At 35.6% G+C, this 18,015-nt stretch overlaps 1 protein-coding gene across 2 annotated transcripts in view; it reads right to left on the bottom strand.

Annotated features, from left to right (window-relative positions):
• LOC135693228 (ubiquitin carboxyl-terminal hydrolase 34) overlaps positions 1–18,015 on the bottom strand; it is a 65,444-nt gene that overhangs the window by 6,373 nt on the left and 41,056 nt on the right. Inside the window, exons 40-66 of one of the 2 annotated variants that reach the window (XM_089110978.1) lie at positions 17,420–17,568; positions 16,976–17,024; positions 15,251–15,355; positions 14,686–14,730; positions 14,234–14,341; positions 13,674–13,739; positions 13,400–13,481; positions 13,057–13,114; positions 12,366–12,402; positions 11,919–11,951; positions 11,449–11,497; positions 10,913–10,998; positions 10,107–10,190; positions 9,626–9,732; positions 8,754–8,928; positions 8,288–8,439; positions 7,486–7,564; positions 7,130–7,268; positions 6,205–6,312; positions 5,635–5,739; positions 4,541–4,662; positions 4,028–4,151; positions 3,349–3,434; positions 2,889–2,945; positions 2,399–2,482; positions 1,954–2,088; positions 959–1,139 (exon numbers count right to left, since the gene is read on the bottom strand). In XM_089110978.1, coding sequence (XP_088967104.1) covers positions 959–1,139; positions 1,954–2,088; positions 2,399–2,482; positions 2,889–2,945; positions 3,349–3,434; positions 4,028–4,151; positions 4,541–4,662; positions 5,635–5,739; positions 6,205–6,312; positions 7,130–7,268; positions 7,486–7,564; positions 8,288–8,439; positions 8,754–8,928; positions 9,626–9,732; positions 10,107–10,190; positions 10,913–10,998; positions 11,449–11,497; positions 11,919–11,951; positions 12,366–12,402; positions 13,057–13,114; positions 13,400–13,481; positions 13,674–13,739; positions 14,234–14,341; positions 14,686–14,730; positions 15,251–15,355; positions 16,976–17,024; positions 17,420–17,568 — 2,605 coding nt within the window. The remainder of the gene's footprint in view (positions 1–958; positions 1,140–1,953; positions 2,089–2,398; positions 2,483–2,888; positions 2,946–3,348; positions 3,435–4,027; positions 4,152–4,540; positions 4,663–5,634; positions 5,740–6,204; positions 6,313–7,129; positions 7,269–7,485; positions 7,565–8,287; positions 8,440–8,753; positions 8,929–9,625; positions 9,733–10,106; positions 10,191–10,912; positions 10,999–11,448; positions 11,498–11,918; positions 11,952–12,365; positions 12,403–13,056; positions 13,115–13,399; positions 13,482–13,673; positions 13,740–14,233; positions 14,342–14,685; positions 14,731–15,250; positions 15,356–16,975; positions 17,025–17,419; positions 17,569–18,015) is intronic. The other variant, XM_089110979.1, reaches the window with a different exon arrangement.

Here is an 18,015-nt window from a genome sequence, read left to right as displayed (position 1 = left end):
TGAAATGCATTAACTTGTTAGAGGAGAACATCTTTGAAATGCTGGAAAATAGAGATTGGAAGGAATTTCTTGATGTTTGTGACACGAATTCATGGGGTCAGTCTAGCAATTTTGTGAAATTGTAATAAAAGTTTCTTGTAGTGTTCAGTTAAGTCAGTTCAGTTAAATCTGAAGCTCTCGTTTAGAAGAAGTGCAGTTTTAACAACAGGGAAAACATGAATACTTCAAGAATGGATCATCAAGGTAAATAGTTTTGGGGATAACTATATATAGCTATATCAAATGCTATGTTTCCTGTGTTCTTCTAGGGAAGGGAAACCATCAGAAAGCGCATGGGAAAATGCCAGTAGGAAAAGAAACATGCCTAGGGCGTTCATTACGATGCGATTGGTTGGCGAGATCTCCCCTCGCTGCTACAAGGCACCTATTTGCTGCTGGGTCGAGCCTAGCAGCCCTTAGTACTTTCATCAAGACTTTTCATTTCATTTAATTTTAAATTCTTTATTTAACCCCGTCAATCTAAGCAGATAGTTTTTCAGGAGGCCGTGACATAAACTTACAAATTAATAACATGCTTTTAAGACTACTTACAATTATAAAAGATATGAAGTTAAGAAAAAAAGAAAAAGATATTAAGGATAAAAAGCTTTATAAAGTTTTTAATACCTCATTTTTCGCCTAAACGTGAAAATGACGGGCGGACGTTTCAGTGCAGGTTTCAAATGATTCGACATGTGAGCCCCACGAAAGAGTTCTGACCATTTGTTTTCTTCATAAGTGGAATGCATAAATAAGTATCTAAATTTTGTAAGTTGATAATATCTCTTTAAAAATTTTTAGGAAAACAAATTGCAGAGGTTACTAGGTGAAAACCAAAAAACTGGTCATATCGGCTGCAAATCCTCCATTTAGGACTTAAAAAGCTTTCTTCTTTGGCTCAAAGCTTGAAAAATCTAACCTGCATCTCCTGTCTGTGCGGGCGTGGTTTCTATCTGAATATCTTCACCTTGTTTGCATTGTTTCTCTTTGTATACCTGACAGGTATCAGACAACTTTTCCAAGCTGCTTGTCAGCAATGTTCCTACTGTCAGCTCTTTGGGTGAGGAAACAGCAAACAGCAAGGAAAGAGCTCTTAAATCCTGAAAAAAGAAGTAGTTTTGCATTGGAGGAGTATACACTTGAACTTCGTAAATTTTTGTCAAGACATAAGTAGCTTGCGAAAAAGCTGTATATAGCATTGCCTACTTTAAGTAATGCCACCATATGGAATCTCAACCGCCTTATGATGACTAATTTGATTCGTGCTTTATCTTATGCCGTAAAGTCCTTCGGTTGTTTGCTGGATCTTATTTTACGCAGTAATATAACCGGCCTAAACACTGATTTCAGCAATTTGGAATGTGTTCAGTAAGGGCGGTAATTTAGAAAAGCCAGTCAGAAGGTGCAAGAAGGCAGTGAGTTGAAGCAAAATCGTTTTCTTTTCTCGCCCCTTTCCCTTTGTATAATATCAAAAATGACGTCACATATCAGGACCACAACAACACATTTCTGATACTGAAGACACAAACAACATCAACTCATACAAGATCTTTAAGGTCATTGACTGCTTAGCATAAAAAGCAAAAGGCAATCGCTAATATTTCATGCACGGCATCTTGTTTTGCCTTGCATTAAAAGTATCAAATCGCAGACAAAAGGCGTCCTCAGCTGAGTTTCGTTTCTTTCAGCGAGATCATCAAGTTTGTCGTGACTTCAGCAACACTTGTTTTACAACATGCTGTTGACATCGTTTCGAGGTAACCTCATTTGATCAGTCTCAACTCTACCAATGGTAATGTAGAACGGAAAGCTTGATTCAAATTGTTTTGATAAAACTTTTCATTTGACTCGATGCTTTCAGAAACCTAGAAAACCACGTGACCATAATGAACTTGAACAAACAATGCAACCTACCCCATTGGTTCGGTGGGCAGTCTTGACGAGTTCTTCGTCACCATCATCATTTAGCATGGCACAGTCTGCTATCACCTTACTCACGACCGTGTTCACCAACCCCTGCTTCTGTCCACTCAAAATTCGCATATGGATCTATCAAAGATACAGTATAAATTATAATTATAACAATTATACAGTACAAAGATACAGTATAAATTATAATTATAATAATTATTGTGAATCTGTTCACAATTATTAAATCACGTTTTATTCTGAGAAACGAAACTCAATGGAAATCATTAATGTTTATGTATAGAAAGATGTTTCGGATCACATCAGATGGCTTATTGTTATAAATTATCATAAGGTGACAAGAGAGACATCAACTTTGGGTTTCTTGTTTATAATCGAATGAAGTTTGAGATAAATGATACTTTAATACTAGAGTAATTGTAGATAATACCTTTGGTAAAAATTGCAGCATGAAGCTGAACACTGAAGGATTTGATAATGATTCCCTCTCTTCTGCAAGGATTGTGTCGACATACTGGGAAATAAAATCAAGGCAATCACTTGACTGCCAGGGGGAATGTCAGTTTCCTAGTGATGGCATTAAGTGTGAAACTCTAAGCTAAGACTGAAGAACATCCTGTTCTACAAAAATAAAATTGTACAGTTGTCTATCCGCCATCTAGGAATTTGTAGAAAATCGGAAAACAGTAATCTCAACTATAAGCCTTTATTAATTCAAGCAACCAAAAAACCAAAACTAAGAAATGAATTTCCAGCAAAAGCAATACAAATCATCACCGAGCTTTAAAAAAGAGGAAAAACTCCTAGACTGAAAAATGGTTTAGAACCATCACTCTCCCCTACATCATAAAATGAAATCAACCGAACCCTTGGAATATCTCTTCGAAAAAGTTAAAAAAATAACAGATAAACACACATACCTCTATAAACGGATCACATTGAACTAGTTTTTCTAAGCACCCTCTGAAACGTGGATTCTGAAAAAAAATTTATTGAAGTTATGTCATATACAGTTCAAAAAGCTTTTCAAATGTGTTTACCTACAGAGAAGTTAGTAAAATAATTAAAGACAAGCAATTATATATGTTTTAAAATACAATCATATATGTTTGTTCAATCATATAATGACTAAATGTATGATTAAGTTGGTCAGAATAATATAGATGCATGATGATTAGATTTGGCTGATACGGTCGCACGGCCACTGACCGGAGAAAGGTCCACGAAAAACAATAGAAGCTCCCATGACAAACCAGAGCCACGCCTTTTTACTATTGTTTTGCGAGGAAGTTTTGCCTTCTGGGATTTTTTTGTCTGGAGGAAAGTTAACAACTTTTCTGGACTCTGTGAAAACACAATAGGTGAATTGTGCAAACATACCTCTTGAGATTTATTTTTTACTTCTAACCATAGTTTTGGGAAAAGATGCAGTCTCAATGGAATTGCTTCGACACCGAGAATGCAGCCTAGAAAATAGTTAAAGTTCGTTGAAAAGGGAAGATAATGTGCTGTCTTTATTCAGAAATATTTAAAAAAATATAATTAAATGAAAAGAACGAACCTAAATAGAATGAGAATTACCATGGAAGCATTATAGGTTCTACTGAGGATAATAAAACATTGAAAGGATGGCTAATGACAAATTACTGCAAAATAATGTATCTTAGGCCAAAACAGTTCAGAAAGAGCTTGGTACACTAACAAGAGTGAAATAATTACGTTTGAAATGATTGTATAAAATATATTTTTAACACGAAATCGTTCGAAAATATTGAAGGTACATCTAATTTTACCAGAGTAAAGCCGATCATATTAAAGCGCATATTTTATACATTTATTTCATAAATAGTGTATAAAATACAAATATATAGAGTATGCTTTTGAGAATATATCATTTTAACCCACTAAAATCAATAACTTCAAATTGCCATGGCAATTTCTTGAATAAGCCTCTTTAGCTTGATGGAAATAACAGACATGCTAGCAGAAAACAAAAAAGGGGAATAGTACTAATTAAATGTTTTCAGATCTAAAGAAAATTATTTTAAGCAATACTTACTAATTTCAATTATCACACGAGGAACCTGGTCAGCATTCAATGCGTAGCGGCATAACTTATCAACGAAATGATGGTAATCGGAGAAGTATTCAACCAGGGATTGGTCGTAAGATTCATCGATACCCTGAAAAGATAAATCCTGAATTACCTGTCATAATCAGAGCAATTATGAATCTTAACCTATCTTAAAGAAGTTAGGAAAAAAATCATAGGCTGGAATCTGCATATACCGAGCACATGAAGAGTTAAAGCCCGTTGTAGGGAGGTTTCCGTTGTTGAAAGGTGTCCGTTACTGGGACGTGTCCGCTGTTAGAAGGTTTACGTTGTTTGAAGGTGTTCGTTGTTGATAGGTGTCTGATACTCGGAGGTGTCCGTCCTATGGAGGTGTCCGTTCCTTGGAGGTGTCCGTAACAGACATTAATTTGTCCGCCGCGAAATACTAGCTCTAACATGTAAATTATTATCAACTCACATTACTAAACGTCTATCAGGTTATCTAATAACAACCCTCACCTTTTGAGCTTCAATGTACACTGGATGTAAAACCATATTTAGTTCTGGAATACGAGGAGCTATAGAGAGTTTTCTTGGTAAGGGTTTATTGCCCCGTCTTGGGAAAAATTGGCCAGGGACAGCTAAAAACGACAAATCAGAATAAGGTCATATTAAAAATTAAACTGTGATTTCAATCATAGTGGCTTTGTTGTTAAATCAAGGTTAAAGGAACATTATATTTTTAAAACTAATAGAAAAGAAAAAAGCTGTGAAGAGGAAATCAATGACACAAGAAAAATGTAACAAATGAATTCTAAACGTGAGAGTAATGTGGGGATTATTCTAAAAAGCTAGTAGGGAAAAAATCTGGAAATTTTGAGGCGTGTCAATGCTGGAAAGGTATTTGAATTGGGAAGAATTGTGAGAGGGATCAAAAAAGAGTACAAAGAAAGCTTTTGAGTGAGAAATCAAAGGCTAACTGCCCCCTTTCCGAATAACTGAAAAGATTTCCGAATGTAGGACTATTGTGGGCGTAGAACTTAAAATGTAGTGCAGAGAAAACGATAAGGGGGATTGCTGATACCAGCAACGATAGAGAAAGAAATTTGAATATAGGAAAATTGTAGAAAGACGTCTTAAGCTCCAAAATAGAAAGAGCAATTTGGGATATTCTAAGGCTGAGTGCTTTTATGCAAGGCTTTAAAATGAAGAAATTATACGAGAAGATGCCATAAGCAGCAAAATAAAGTTCTAACTTTAAATGATTTGTGGACAGATGATCCTCAACTTAACTAACTAGAGGCAAACATCAATTGTTGGCCTAGATGATATTTGCATCATAGAAAAGGCACAGCTGAGGCTTTGAAACAAAACTTTACAAAATTAACTGGACATGTGTTTTAATACGATAATATAGTTACAAAAATCAACAGCTTTGAAAGGTGTAACCTCACCTAGAAAAGTTGCAAACTAGCATCATAAAGGGATTTTTAAAAATATTTGAGAGGTAACAGAATGCCCTAGATAACTATTTCAGAGAAGCAAGGCACAAAATATCAAAGTTGCTTGTGGAAAATGTAAACAGCGAGTCGATGATGACTCAAATATCTTACGTGGATTCTGCTGATTTCCAATCGAAACATGTGATTGATAAATGATCGGTGCAAGCGTCTCGATCGTATCTTCGTTGTAGAGAATCAAAAACGCCGTGAGAAGATCTTCAAAAGAAATGTCTCTTAGAATAATAACAAATAAAGATATAAATTCTTTAAAAAGATAGCTAGCAAACATAAATTTGAATTTCTTGCACAATACGATAGAAAATAGATCGCAAAAGTAAATGATTTTAAAGTAAAAAAAAATTGATATTTTTCTAACGAGTATTGTCTTCCTTTTATCAAAGATATGTCATGTACACAAGTTGTTTTGCATAGAAACAACGCAATACTGTGAATAGGGCCTTCGAATGGCGCTGTCTATGTCAACTGAGATTTAGTAACAATCGTGGGCTAACAAAACAAAACTTTCATTTTGTTGACAAGATAAACAGTTTGGCAAGAATTCTGAATTTTGCAGCTATCGTTAGTGAAATTTTGATATGAATATATGAATATATGAATATATGAATATATGAATATATGAATATATGAATATATGAATATGAATAAAAATTAGTAACTGACCAGTGCAAGAATGCCGTATCTTTCTTGGAGAGTAGGAATTTAGCATGGAAGCGAGTTTTTGCATGACTTCTCTTCTCTCTTTCCAACTAAACAGGCTTCGTTTTATTTCTAAAGAGAAAGAAGATGATTAAAATGATATTTTCAAGATCAGATAGGAAATTAAACCTAATTAAGATGCAAGATTTGATTCGATGGAATAAAGTTCACCATCGTCCATAATAAGCAGTGTCTTGTTTAACCTTACAGAATTCGTTTCTTCCTGGTCGCCATTTCTCTGGGCCCAGCTAGTACTTACACAGACCGTCTGGTTGCCATATTTCTGGGCCCTGCTAGTACCTATGCAGACTGTCCGGTCACCATATTTCTGGTCTCAGTTAGTACTTATACAGAATGTATGGTCGCCAGCATATGTTCCAAATCTTTGATTGGTAGAGCGACCTAAATTCTGCATACCATATTGACCAATCAGAATTCAAGGATATGACCAAAAACGTGCCTCGCAGGTAGATTTAGGCCAATTTGCACGTTTTTACCACTACCCACAAAAAATATACGTGTAAAATGTACTGGAAGATAACCTAAATTTTTCTTTGAAAATTGAATCTTTGATAAATGTATGGAGAAACTGCCATTGTGTTTACTTAAAATCTTTTTTTTCCAAAAGGCCTGTGCGTTCTTAAAGAACACGGGTATGCCGTTCTAAAGCACAATTTACTAGTAGGCACGTGATACAAATAAAGCTTTGGTGTAAAAAACCAATAGCTTCGGTCAAATATTTCAGGCAAACACATATTTGGTTTCTGTTATCATTTCCCAAGCTAGCACTGCGTTTTGATAAGGTACTAAATTATCGAAGATCAAGCCTACCCTTTTCATGCCTTTGTTGATTGCCAACGGCAATGCGTAAAAATGCAAGAATAATTACCTAAAGCTTTACCTTGACGATCCCGGTGTTTCATGCAGCAATTCATAACATTCAGCAGTATGTGCAAGACTTCAGCAATGTCATCTTCAACATTGCATGCAGTAGCTTCATAATACATGACAAACAGGGTGAAAAGGGCCTAGAAATAAAACAGCAAATTGAAGCCTCTGTCAACATGATTAACGCTTGCAAGATGCAAAAAAGACGTAAACTTGCAGCTTTATAATAAAAGTTAAATTACATAAATAAATTTTGCTTCCATTAAACGTTAATGTATAGTTTTCTCTTTCTTAAAATGTTTTTAAGTAGTAATAATAAAATGTTTTTCAGCTGCATGGATTTAAATAGCAACATACCTCCGACAAGGTGGTTAGGCCATTGTTTGTTGCCACAATCAATAACTCTTCTTCTGATTGTAATAAAACCTTGTATGCACTAAAACAAAATAACCATCACTAAATAACGTGGAAATGACGAAAGGCCAGTTAGGTTTAATACTTATATACTTTTTTTTAAATGAAGAGATTTAGTTGAACAAAAATGGAGGAAGTGCTGACGCCATTGGGGAAGCCGTGAGAGATACCTACGAAGGCGATAGCCAAATCTTATTGGCTTAAAGACTCATTGCTAACAATGGGCCTTTGGGAGCGTGGCGACGATCCAAACAATGGCAGTAAACTTCTACGGATTAACCAAAATTGATTTCAGACTGTCTAAAAATGCATTATGGGATGCTTGCGTAGCGCAATGGCTCATTGTTAGCAAGCCCCCTTGCTAACCCCCTTGGAGTCTTTAAGCCCCCTTGCTAACCCCCTTGGAGTCTTTAAGCCCCCTTGCTAACCCCCTTGGAGTCTTTAAGCCCCCTTGCTAACCCCCTTGGAGTCTTTAAGCCCCCTTGACCCCCATACACCACCATTCTTCGCAATTAAGCGTTATACATAGATATCAACGCGAAATTATACCTACCTACAGTAGAGAAGAAGGCAGTCTACCATGAACAATGGTTCTCCTTTCATTGAACTGCTATGCGATTAAGCCCTTTCCCCAATGTTCCATGCAATCTTGAAACTTAGCTTTACAAAATGTGTAATTAGGCCTAACTATATAATGTGCTGCCCCTGTTAGAAAGCTGTGATACAATTTCGCGAGAAAGTTTACCTGATCAATGTTGTCCATGCTGATTGGCCATCGATTGAAGTGCTAAACAATGCAACAGCTTTTGCTCTGAATGCATTGACCAATTCAGGATTCTCATCCGATTGTCTATTGCTTGTGAAAAGACCAAGTAGATTGAACAGCTCTTCAACGGCCTTGGAAGAAAGGAAAGTGATTGGTAATCAAAAGAATCAAGGACTGTGCTATGGTGAAACTACATATTATCTCCGGTGACAAGGAAAACTATACTTCTTGTCACTGTGTGTAAGTAGTTAATCTTGGTTGGATGTGTAATCTGATTTCAGTGAAATCCAAAAAAATGTCTACCGCTTTGATTAGCTGAGAAATGAATGAATGAGGGGGCATCTTCCGCCTATTAAAAAAGTGGCGTGTCACTGATTGTATCCTTTGTTTTTCCAAAATCTAGGCACTGATTTTACAAAACGAGGCAAATGAGAATGAAGCAAACCTGTGGATACTGGTTAATTCTGGGCGTCAAGTGCTTGAAAGCCCAAGTCATATTTCGGTGGCTCGCTAACTGTTGACAGAATTCAGGCGAGTATTGGCAAGCAACGCGAAGCAGCCCGTAGTATACTGGCAGCGCGTTTCTGTTGAAGGCAATAACCTCTGGTTCGTCATTCGATCTAGAAGAAAAACAAGGGGTATGAAGAATCTTTCTTGTTGTGTTGTGATTATAAATAGGAAAAATCAATTTTACCGTCTTAAAGAGAATGCTTCGGGCAGGGGCGGACACTTGATCAAATATTGGGGGGGCAAGCCTATTGTTTAATAAGATGACGTCACATTTCCCATTGTTTTAGAACAAAAGACCATTGTCCTCTAAAGTATTGGGGGCGGTCGCCTCCCCTCGCCCCCCCCCCCCCCAGTGTCCGCCACTGGCTTCGGGATCTCCAAGGATTTATAAAAAGGAGAAGAATCCTCAAGGCAATATGTGAATTAGAAAGTAATCTGGATGTCTTAAAAGAGTTGCAGAATCAAAGAGTAATATAACAAAGTCTCCGACATGTTTTAAGTTAGCTAAATCGATACCCCGAGCTGATGAATTGATATCTCTTAGTTTTCCTCTTTCCACCAGGTACATACAACTTTCTTAACAAACAAATAGTGGAAAAGCTATAAATCCAATTCATTTTTGACTGTATTTTCAGATTACATCTTGATATAAGATATTTCTGATTTCAAAATGATTACTTTTTAACTATGATTCTAATTTTTGTTACACATGAAATATATAAAAAATAATGTGGTGCTGAAAACTTTAATCGTTTACACTACTATGTTACTGAAATCAAGTTATGTGATAACAAATTTCAGACTTACAAAATGTAGTTATAAGCAATATTTTGAAAAACTTCCGGTGTTTCAGTAATAAATCTGATATTTTCTTCGCAGGAAATACAAACATGAAACCAGAAAGTGAGAAGAGCCTAAAAAAGAAATATTTCGATTAGATTGAGATTCTAATTAATTTCAAATAGATTTTGATCGGGCAGATGAAAACTGCAAGATATATTACTGTGTTTTGGACCTCAAACATGGCTTTTGTTCAACCAACAAGAAAAAGAATTTGAAGCTTTTTAAATTCGGCTGCCTTCGACAAATGAACCCTTACTAGGTCCTTTATCTTCAATATTACACGTCTTGCTGGCAGCAAGAAAGCATATTTTCTAAATCATATAGTCCTTCTAGGTAACACAAAAGTGACAGAGGCAAAAATGAACAAAGATTAATAGAAGCATAAATATTATATGTAAATTTAAACATAAATAAAAGTAAATATAAACATTAATGAGGAACACACCTGCTTGTTAAAATGTACAGCTATGTCAGGCTCCGTCATTTTTGGGTAGAAAAGCTGCCATAAATCAGCACTATATGGCGTGAACTTTGAAACAAGATACAACAAATTATTAACATAAATCGTAAGTCCTGGAATATTTCAAGCTCTACAGAAAGGCACAATCATCTCACTGCATACAAAAAGTGATTTCGATATTTTATAATTCTGTTTTGTGGTTCTGGTTTGTTGTTTCGTTGTGTATACAAAATGATCAAAATCCATCGTAGAAACGATGAAATGGCATTCAAACAGGAAACTATAAATATCAAAATGTGAAAATAAACAAAAGACAATATGGAATTCAGGCGTGTCTTTGCGTATAAAGTATAAAGTTCCTTTTTTTGTTACTTGCAAGCATCTGACGTAACCCTTTACCAGGGTGACATGTTATGCCTGAAAGAAAGAACCCTGTTCCTTCATCTCAATGTTAAATGCGCTCCATGCCTGTTCTAAGAATCACCCTGGACAGAAGGGTCCTCAAGCGTTAAATTCCCTGTATTACCCAAAAAGCCATGCGCGAGAACCTAACAATAGAAGGGTCTCATTTAATAGGAAATATGATTGGTCTCCTAGAATTGTCTCAGTCACAAATTGACCAATCAGTTTCATTATTACATCCGAGTACTAGTCACGTGCAAAAGCATAGCATTCCCAGAAGTAGATTAAAGATTTTAATGATTCATGAGGCAGGCAACTTCGCCTTCAGGTGAGAAATTTACAGAAAAAAAGGTTATTGGTTTATTAGAATCAAAGACTCAAAAGCTTACCATTAATTTTTCTTCTTGAGACACTAACGAGTAGTTAAGAACTGAGAAATAGCTAACAAGTTTTGTTGTCCCATGCTGACTTGCATCTAAAATAACAGAAAATACAAACTACAGCCTGATAACATTTTAAGCTCATGGTATCAAGAAAGGCCAACCAATCCGTTAACTTTTTTCGTTAATTCTTAAAATCTAGGAATATTGTTTTTGCAAGGTCTGGAGATCTGGACCTTATACTCGACAGAGAGGCAGGGATATTTGATTCTGTAAAAGGGTGTGCTCTTGCTGGTATCACTCCATAAAATACCCGCTTAATGCCTGAAAAGGAGGGATTTACAGCCAGGCATTGAAATCTTTATGCCACCCTTCATATGCCGGGCGGAAAATGTGCCTGAAAATCAAAAATTCTTCAGGGAATAGAAAAATAAATTTGATTACATATAATAGAGACCCGAAGCCCTCGAGGGAGAGAGCATGTCTCTTGGGTTTGAAAAAAGATCTCAGGTGAAATATACTCTATGTTTATAAGTAATACTTACCCGCATACTTTCGCAAATTTTTTAACAGATCCAACAGGTAAATGTATATCTGAAAGAAATTTGAGATTTATATAAGAATTGTTAAAGATACAAGAAAAGGAGTAATTTGCAGGAATATGTTCTAATGCATATGAGCCTTTTTCAAAAGAAGATGACCTTAAGAGAAGAGCAAACTTTAATGGGTGAATAGGATTGGAAAGGCTTTGAATACCAACATGATGCAAAATAAACGTGAAATGAATTAATAAAAAGGCAAAAAGAAATGCTTTACGCGTGGAATTTTGTTTGGAAAAATCAAAATATAAGGAAGAAAATTCTTCAATTTAAAGAGACAAAATTTTAAAACTAGAGCTGTTTGTCCTCCTTTATATCAAAAATAATGCAGAAATATTCAATAGCTTTTTGCCTTGATAGCCTACAAATTGAACCTTTCTGCATTATTACAATATGCGGTCTGTAAGAAAACTCACTTTGTGTAGGACTAATTTCGTTTCAGCTGACATCTACGACAAAAAGGATCGAATATTATCGAATGTTGACAGCAATAGTTCTGTGCAAACAATAGATGAAATAGCATAAAATCCCGAGTTTAGCTGGTCACTGTGGGAATGAATTTAAGACATTGGTTACATATAACTGCAAAAAGGCAGGGCTAGCTCTATGTGTGTGGAAAGGGATGTTTGATTGATATTAAAAGTTATTTTGGCCTAAAGCAACTGCCAAATCATTTATCAAGGAATCGAGCCTCAAATGAGAAATCAAGGCATCAAATTATCACCCTTCTAAACGTGATTACTATTTTTATGGAAAATACAGAAATCAATAAATGGCTTCAGCCAATCTGTAAAGTAGGAAATATAACAAATACCAAAATATTAATTAAAAATGCTATCAGAATAATCGATAAAACTGTTCACCTTCCATTCCTTTTGGGGCTGAGCAAAGCTTCTGGCCCTAAATCAGAATTCAAAATTAGTCGGAGCTTTTTATGAGAGCAAATCTAATGAAATAACAGTTAAAAAACAGTATATATAGAAAGAAAGTGGTTGGGAGATGTAAGAAGTCTGAGGACATTTTCATGTTTTGGAAAATATAGAACTGCAATCAAACGGGTGCATGAAGTGGAAAATAAGGGCAAAAGATTGAAAGGAAGAGATTCACGGGAAGAAAAAAACGTGGAAAGTTTCTCAAAGGGAAATATAAAGAGACCTTTATTCCGAACTGGGAGGTTTTAAAATGTGATAGTATTAAGGGCAGGAATCACAAACTGTAGAATGAAGGGGGCAGCCTTAAAATATTCATAGGTAAAGAGCCCTAGACGATAGCAGTTTAAATATGAGAGAAGTGTTTGAAAGAATCTCAAAAAGTAATATAAAAGGAGGAACGTAACGATATTCCAGGGCAAACAGCCACGAGGGAAAGCCTTCATTAGTAAAATTGGAATATGCTTGGGGTGATCCCAAAACGTATTTAAAAGGTTGGCTGTGGGGAATTCTAAGATTCTCGAGAAAAGGGAGGGCTTTTTAAAAGAAGTACCAAAAGGTCAGTGGATGTAGAAATTTTTTCCTCACGATTGAAAAAGGTAGGTTTCCAATAACAATGTCATACCTGAAAGCCTGTGGAAAGTGTGGATTTGGGACGAGAGACACCAACAAGAATGCCGCACCTGCAACAAAAAGAAAATATACAGTAGATGAAAGTAGGTATGATTTGCTAGAATACATATGCGTTACCATGGAGCTTAGGGCTAGATGAGCTAAGGGAAAGAGCATGGACAGAAAATGGAAATCATTTTGGGGAAGGGCTTGTAAAAAGAAGAGCGGGTGTAAGAAAAGTGGGTTGAGAGACAAGAGGCTAATGCCAGGGAGACAGATGACATAAAAAGACAGCAGAAAAGTGGTAACAAGGGAGGTTGCACGGAGAAACCAATAAAATAATATAAAACACCAACCATTTCTTATTCTTGGGTTGTTATCAGCAATTAAATATCTTTCGACCCACAGATCCAAATTCTGCAATGTCCATTGGTGAGCCTAATAAACAAAACATAATTATATTTACAATCAATGATTAACAGAAATAAACATTGCAAATTACTAAAATCTTCCTTTCATTCATTTCATACCATTGAAGCCAAAAAGAATTTTGCTATAAAATTCCTAGCAGCCCAGCGACCATTTAAGACACCAGTTACCAACAATGATTACCAAAGAAAAATCAAGTACCGTTTTGTTTCTTGGTACTTGTGACGTCAGCCAGTCAATATAGAGTCCAGGATTTTGTTCAGCAACCTACAAAATGAACAAGATTTGAATCATGAGGATAAAAGAAGAGGAAGATTGAAAGAAAAATCAAAGAATTAGGATGACAACGTCAGATTACAAGTTACTTAACCCAAACCAGATCGTTCGTTTGGAAAGGCAGGGTTGCAAAAATATGTTTAATGTACGAAAATTAATATCTAAAATATGAATAAGAATACTACTGCCATCAGAGATGCCTGTGATCTTAATCTAAGCTGTCAAAGCTGTCTGAGAGCTTAATAAATTTCATCATTTTTAAAAGATACTTCAAATTCTATCATTTGATATCTTTTTAAATGACAATATTGTATAGCGGTTGGCTAAAAACAGCAAGCACAGGTTGTATGAAAAGTTAGGAGGGAGGTGATGACATACCTCTGACAATATGACATCGGATACAACAAATTAGTGAAAAATGGAAAGTTCTGTCGCGTTTTCTTGTAAAAATTGGATTTAGAAAATTAATAACAAAAAATACTTACTTGAGCCATTTTTGGTAAAATAAGGTTGGAGAATGAAGGTAGACCGCGATTTGGAACAGAATCATGTTCCGTCAAAAGTGACAGGAGTTTGAAGAAGTTTTGTATTTGCTTGAAATGAAAAAAGGAGACGAGGTTTAAAATTCTAGAGCATGATGCAAACGGAGAGGTTCTAAGTTTTGAAATAATTTAAAAAATATCAAAAACTTTCGCCACTTCCCTTTGTAAAATAAAATAATCTAGAACACTTTTTGCAAAGTAACTCTATCTTTGAACCCGGCCAATAGAAACCAGCTAAAAATTGACAACAAACTGCCCTGTTTACTTTCTATGTCATCAACATAATCATACGACGAGTGATCAAACAAGAATTCCAATCCTAGCATATATCGTAGGTAATCAAGGATGTTGTGGTCACAAAAGATGAATAAATCTGGGTATCTAGATGAAATTACCTCGGCCGGCAGTTTTTGAATGGCTGTTACAAGCATTTGAAGAATCTGTCAGAGTAGAAAGAAACTTTCATGGCATGTAGATATGAAAAATATTTGAATAACTTTCCAGCAATAAGCATTTTTACAAGGCCTTTCCATGTCTAATTTCAAGGATCTCTTAAGATATGAATGACTACTCGTTTTTAACTACATCTTATAAGGAAGGTATATATTCTATATAATATATTATATTTTATAGATTCTAGTCATAAAGCGTATAAGTGCCCATTTCTGACTACATCTCATATGGAAAATCTCTTAAATAAAAATATCGTAACTATGAAGTATGAGACTATGAGAATCTTCTATCAGAGTTTCCTATCAATACATGTATGCTTCTGGTATAACATGATGCGTGTATCCAACCAGCTTTGAGATGAAGGATTGGTGAAACTGATACACAAGCAAGTTTGACGCATGTTAAAATAACAAAAAACTCCTCCAAATCATCAACGTGTTATCATCTATAGGTGACATCATCATGTTCAAGATACTTCATGTATGACAACCAATGCAGGCTACTCACGCGTTCAGCCATCTCTATATCGTATTGGCTAAGGCTGAAAATGATATGGGCTGTCTGCTTCAGGTTGATGCCATCTTTTGTTATTTGGAATATAAATGGAAAATCCTAAAAGAGAGTGAGAGAGAGCGATATCAATAGACAATATACGAAAATTTTATGATAATTTATCAAGTACTGCAGAACTTAAAATGTACATAGAATATAGGGATACAAAAACTACAAAAGAGGCATATACCAAGACGTATAGAAAAAATTTTATATCGATTGTTTTCATGAGTATTTTCAACGAGCGCAGCATGAATTCATTATTCAACAAGGACTTGGAAGGAAATAAACAAAACTTAATAAGCAAAGTTTTATTAGAAGCAATCGACAGATACTAAAAGTGCTTAGGCCATCTTTCAGTAAGAAATTGACCAATCAGTGAGTGTGATTTCACCCACACGCTTGTTGATTGGCTAATATGGACCGACAGATGGCTAAATCCACTTTTATATCGGTCGACTGCCTTTAAATTTCGTTTATTAATAAACTCTTCACGACCTTTGTCAGTATGTCAATTTTGGCAATGGAGAGAGAGAAAATTATTGATGGTTTCTCTAAGTAAAGTGTCCATATTGTTAACACTTTCTGAAACTCTAGACTCAGAATACTTAAAACCTTTTTAACTTCAAGAATATCAACAAATATAAGATCAGTATCAGCACAGAATAGAAATGAATTTCTATTCTGTGGTATCAGGGAGTTACAGAAATGAACAAGAGACATGGTTCTTCATTTATTGCCATGTTTGCAACGTCTTACGGATCTTTTCATAAGATCCCCAAGAGTTACATTGTTGTCTCTGTAAAACTTACAAATTTTAAAGGCATTGAGTCATGATAAAATGGATTGGGTATACCCTAAGTGCCAAAATCCACTGAGTCATGATTTTCATGACTGCGATGCTATTGGTTGACCTGGAACTGGTCACATGAACTCACCTCGTACTGATTGACAAAACAATTTCCATCAATAGCAAGTTGTCAACAACGAATGCAAATATCACATGAAACAGCAGTGATCACGCTAAAACCAAATGACCCCCTGAAGAGAAGCCCTATTTACAATGACTCAATGCCTTTAAGTATCAAAACTTTTTCCATAAGGAGTTTTCTATAAAAATTATTTGTCAGGAAAAGTCCACTTCATTGCTAATGGATTCGAGAATATCTTGATAAGGTATTTGGCATAATAACCCGCAATTTTGTAAAATGTCAGTTGAGACCCTAGGCAGGGGTGGATCCAGAGCAAACTTGAAGGAGGGGCAGTTGGTAGTGGGGGCGCTGAAAAATTTTCAAAATTGACGACGAGAGAACGCTGTATACAACAATTTCAGATCCAATTTCGGAATAAACAACATAACTTTTAAGTATGAAAGCAATTAACCTATCGGTCTCAGAAACTTTTTCACCTCATTCTCATTCTCCAAAAGGGGTGCACAATTTCAAAAAATAGGGCGCCATACATGCTTCAACTCGTCGAGGGAAGGACAACTGCCCCTAGTTGCCCCCCCCCCCCCCATAAATCCGCCACTGACCCTAGGGAAACTCCTTTTACTCCTAGAGCTTTTCTCTAGAGAAATCTCTTATCTTTAATTCAAAGGTTTAACGGGACTAAAATGCATGGAAATATTGCTCCCTCTGTATTACTGGAAATCAGCGAACCAAAGATCTGCATACCAACCTTTTCACCAGTCAGGGCGTGATAATCATTTTCTGATAAACTCAATCGTCTACAATGGAAAAATATATTTTCTAAATGCTTAACAGGCTTTTTTCACATTGCAAAAACATATAAAAATCAAATTAACAAACCAATTCAAATCTTACATGAAAAATCTTGAGAAAAGGCCCGAAAAGCATATGTTTTATTGACGTTGGTTTGTAGAATCACTTTTTGCATAAGCATATATTAAGTCTCTCTTTCAATACTAAAAGTATTCAATATATCCGCATGGCGTTTGATACAAAGGGTTTTCTGGCTGATATGTAACCAACGCCAAAAATCGTACAAACTCAGTTAGAATTTAGATATAATATGCAATGTAGACAAAGTCGAAGTTTAATCACTAAATATGAATAAACGTGTATCAAATAAAATTATGTAGCCAGGCAATAGAGTGCTTACCCATCATCCCTCGCCTCGTCCAACAAAACAGCAATGGTGGAAATCATCTTTTCCAAGGCACTAGGGTTGTAGCGCTCTTCAGGGAAGATTGACAATATGTCTTCTTCATCCATGTCCAAATCATCATCGTCGTCATTTGTCATATCGGCCTTGGAAAAGAAGACTCGTGTTTCGGTAAGTGGCAAATTGATGACGTCATAAACATCTATTTTAAATGTTAAGTATTGAAGTTTTAACTGCATGGGTAGAAAGAACACAGTAAAATAACACTAATGTGCAAAATCAGTTCAACTGTTACATATCAACTGAGAAATGACCAATGAAAGATTTGAAGTTTGCTGACGGATTCTGGTTATTTTGCATGTTTCGTTAGTTTTAGAACCAGCGCCAATTTACGGTGAATGGTTTAAGAAAAGCCTGAACTCATGTGGCAATGTCTCAGGCAATCTTCTTTGTAACTGTTAGAGTTTCTAGTTGATTTTGCACATGTAGAGGTAATTGATATGGTGTTCTTGCAGGTTATAGGTTAAAAATTCAAAGATTTACTTTGATGAGATCAGCACTTCCCACTCTATCTGTCCAGAGATGTGTGTATC

Source organism: Rhopilema esculentum, chromosome 10 (genome assembly GCF_057945365.1).
Source record: "Rhopilema esculentum isolate cy_ngs chromosome 10, ASM5794536v1, whole genome shotgun sequence".
NCBI lineage: Eukaryota > Metazoa > Cnidaria > Scyphozoa > Rhizostomeae > Rhizostomatidae > Rhopilema > Rhopilema esculentum.
The sequence above is the reverse complement of the archived record's forward strand: the minus strand, read 5'-3'. Positions and strand labels throughout refer to the sequence as shown.